At 52.0% G+C, this 3,281-nt stretch overlaps 1 protein-coding gene across 1 annotated transcript; it reads right to left on the minus strand.

The window, feature by feature from the left end:
- Window positions 1–396: 396 nt before the first annotated feature.
- Nudt16l2 (nudix (nucleoside diphosphate linked moiety X)-type motif 16-like 2) lies at window positions 397–2,135 on the minus strand. The gene is made up of 3 exons (NM_028562.3): window positions 1,841–2,135; window positions 1,488–1,757; window positions 397–702 (listed from the first exon to the last, which is right to left on the minus strand). The coding sequence occupies exons 1-3, from the start codon at window positions 1,979–1,981 to the stop codon at window positions 493–495; spliced, it is 621 nt and encodes a 206-aa protein (NP_082838.2). The 5' UTR covers window positions 1,982–2,135; the 3' UTR covers window positions 397–492.
- Between the last annotated feature and the right edge of the window lie 1,146 nt (window positions 2,136–3,281).

The raw sequence follows: 3,281 nt of genomic DNA on the forward strand, positions 1-3,281 counted from the left end.
AGGCAGCTAGGATGAGGGTCTTAAAGCCCACACCCACAGGGACACACCTACTCCAACAAGGCCACACCTCCAAATAGTGCCTCTCCTTGGACCAAGCATATTCAAACTGGGACACCTGCCTCTAGCTCCTCCAGCAAACATGGAGCTGCGCACTAGAAGGTAGCTTTACAAGAGAGGGAACGACTCTCCCCTGCTTAACAAGGAGTGGGGGGGATTACGATTCCTGGTTCGAGTGACCACGAAGTGAGGTAGACCATGTGTGGCACAGAGTGCATGTGTGCATGCCTGACAGGTACAGGGAAGGACCTTACATGTCAAGGACCCAGCAAAGGTCTTTGTATTTCTGTCTCTGGTGCCACAGGGTGATGGGGTCTTTTGTTCAAAATGCATTGCATTACAGTTCTGCCTTTTAATCTGGTGTCAGCTCTCATCTCCAAGGCCCCAAAAGCATTTCCCTTCTCACCCGCCCTCCCAATACCAAGTTCTCTCGGCTCAGGTCCCAATCAGCCTTAAGGTCTGTTTACGTTGAACTGTTCGTTCCTTGAGGTCTGAGGCAGTTTCGGGAGCCAGAATTCCCAAGTCCTGGAGGGCTTCCAGTAGCTGTTCCCTGGCGACACCAATGAAGGAATTCTCCAGAAAAGCAGGCAGGCCTCCCACACCATCCCGCAAGGTGTACAGGGGTACCCGCACCAGGCCCAAGACCTTTGAAAGGAAGGAGAGAGAGGACAAGACACAGTTCTCACTACAACAAGTTAGTTCCAGAGCAGATATCCCGGCAGAACCAGTCCTAGGGCTTCATACTTCAGTGGGGCCCAATGGGCCTAACCCTGGACAGGCAAGGGCCCCCAAGGCATCCTGGGTCTACCTCCATGTTAACCTGTTCAACAGCACTTTCTGGCTCCTGCAGCCTGAATGCAGGCACAGCCCTAGCTGCCAATGGGTCTACTCTAGCTGTGTAGGCCTCATGGGGGAACTCAAGAAAACTGAATTCACAGGCCTTCCTCCTACTCCTCCCTTAACAAGGATCGTCTGAGGGAAGTCTAAGAGTTGCTTGCTCACTAGAAGTTGCCAGTGTGAATCCAGGAGACTCTTTTTTACACCTTCCCCAACCCCATGAGTTTAGTACTTGCCAGAATTGGAGAATCCCTTTCATGTCTCCCTAAGTCAGCAGCCCAAAGTTAAGGCACTACTATGCTATTATGGTGTCATGCCTGACCATCACCACACTTGGCTGAGTGTGTTCTAGAGAAATCTCTGCAGAGGCCAGTCAAGTGTTTGTGTGTGTGTGTGTGTGTGTGTGTGTGTGTGTGTGTGTGTGTGTGTGTGTGTGTGTGATGTAAAATGTTCATAGGAGACCACACTGGCAGTATTATCCATCATGGATGCTTTTAACTAATCCTAAACACTGGGATGGGCACAAGGTCTGATGACCAGGAGCCACAGAGAAAGGAGGCAGATAGTGGTAAGAGGTCCCAGGCTGGCCCCACCTCTAGCCCATGGTCCTTGGCTTGTGGTGCCCCAGCCTCCACCGCCTGGAGCTGCTCTAGTGTTAGGCATTTGACATAGAAATGGGCCACCACTTTTGATTTGGACTCAGCGAGGGAGCTTCGGTAGTCGGTGGATAAGATGCTGAAAGTGGACACTCCCTCGCCCAGTTTCTTCAACAGTTCCTTATTCAGCCCTTCCTCCAGGCTGGGGCTACGATCGTCCACAAAACCACCAGGGAAGCCCAGTCGCCCATCAAAGCGCATGGACATCTGAGGAAGGAAGGAATGAGGATTAGCTAGGAGAAAGAAAGATAATCCCAGAAGGGCTAGGACGGCTAGTAGCCATTCCTCACCAGCACAGCATAGTTCAGCAAGATACGGCCACCAAAGAGCACCCCTGGATCGGGCGCATACAGCATCACGTGACAAAGATGCCGCCAGCTGGGCCCCAGGGCCAGGGCGTCCTCCAAGTCTATCTTAGTGGGCGTGGCCATGGGCTCTTTACTTTGGTCTGCTTATGAAGTTCCCAGGAGATTATCATTTCAGACCACCCATGCCTTCAGGGTCCATGGGCAGAACGGAGACACCAGTGCAGGCTTTGCTAATAAAACAGCATCCTGTCAGCCTGGGGCCTTGTGACCAGGCGGTGGAGAAGTCTGGGAAGCTTGAAAGCCTATCGGACTAGGGCGTGGCTAAAGGTGTGGCTAGTGTCCTAAGTCATAGTTAGGAGGCCTGTGAAGCTATTAGTCTCAGGTTTTCCACCTTGGATAAAATCAGATTACCAGAGTCCTGAAAGTGGAAGGAATAGAGAGAGTAAAGAGAGAGCCACTACTCGGGGTTTGGACTGGATAGAACCAGAAAATGTGGGTTGGAGCTGAATGTAGGAAAAAGGAGTAGGAATGTAAAGTTTTTGTTTTATTGTTCCCATTAATTATTCATTTTAAATCCCGAATGAAGCCCCCCCCTCCTCCTCCTCCTATTTCCCCCTCACATGGCCCCTCCTCCATCCTCTTCCCCTTCACCTCTGAGAAGTGGGAGGTCCCCCTCTGGGTACCAAACCACCCTGATGCCTCAAGTCACTGAAGAACTAGGTACATCTCCCCCTGAGGCAGCACGGTTAGGGGAACTCGATCCACAGGCAGGCAACAGAGTCAGGGTAAGTCCCTGCTCCAGTTGTCAGGGAACCCACGTGAAGCCCAAGCTGCACATTTGCTACATATGTGGGGGCCGGGGGGGTGGGGGGGAGGGCAGGTCCAGCCCTTGCATACTCTTTGCTTGGTGGCTCAGTCCCTAAGATTCCCTAAGGGTCCACGTTAGTTGAATCTGTTGGTCTTCTTCTGGAGTCCCTACGACCCCAGGGTTTCTCAATACTTCCCCAACTTTTCCACAAGACTTCTCGAGCTCCATCTAATGTTTGGCTGTGGATCTCTGCATCTGTGTCCATTGGCTGATGGATGGAGCCTTTCAGAGGACAGTTATGCTAGACGCCTGTCTGCATGCATAACAGATAATGCCAGGGATTGATGCTTACCCGTGGGATGGATCTCAAGTTGGGCCAGTCACTGGCTGGCCATTCTCTCAGTCTCTGTAACATCTTTGTCCCTGTACTTCTTGTAGACAAGACAGGCATTGGGTCAAAGATCTTGTGGGAGGGTTGGTGTCCTTACCCCTCCACTGGGAGTCCTACAGGAGGTGGCCACTTCAGGATCCATATGCCCCATTGCTAAGAGTCTGTTAGGGTCAACCTCTCACCCTCATAGACTCCCTGGAGCCTTCCCCACCCCAGGTCACTAG

This window comes from Mus musculus, chromosome 9, assembly GCF_000001635.26.
Source record: "Mus musculus strain C57BL/6J chromosome 9, GRCm38.p6 C57BL/6J".
NCBI lineage: Eukaryota > Metazoa > Chordata > Mammalia > Rodentia > Muridae > Mus > Mus musculus.

What these genes read in the sequence shown, in the direction of transcription:
- Nudt16l2 (NM_028562.3), bottom strand. Translation starts at nt 1,981, where the DNA reads ATGGCCACGCCCACTAAGATAGACTTGGAGGACGCCCTGGCCCTGGGG. An exon ending in TGCTGAACTATGCTGTGCTG is followed by an intron (nt 1,758 to 1,840) that starts GTGAGGAATGGC and finishes TTCCTTCCTCAG; the next exon opens with ATGTCCATGCGCTTTGATGG. An exon ending in CCAAGGACCATGGGCTAGAG is followed by an intron (nt 703 to 1,487) that starts GTGGGGCCAGCC and finishes TTCCTTTCAAAG; the next exon opens with GTCTTGGGCCTGGTGCGGGT.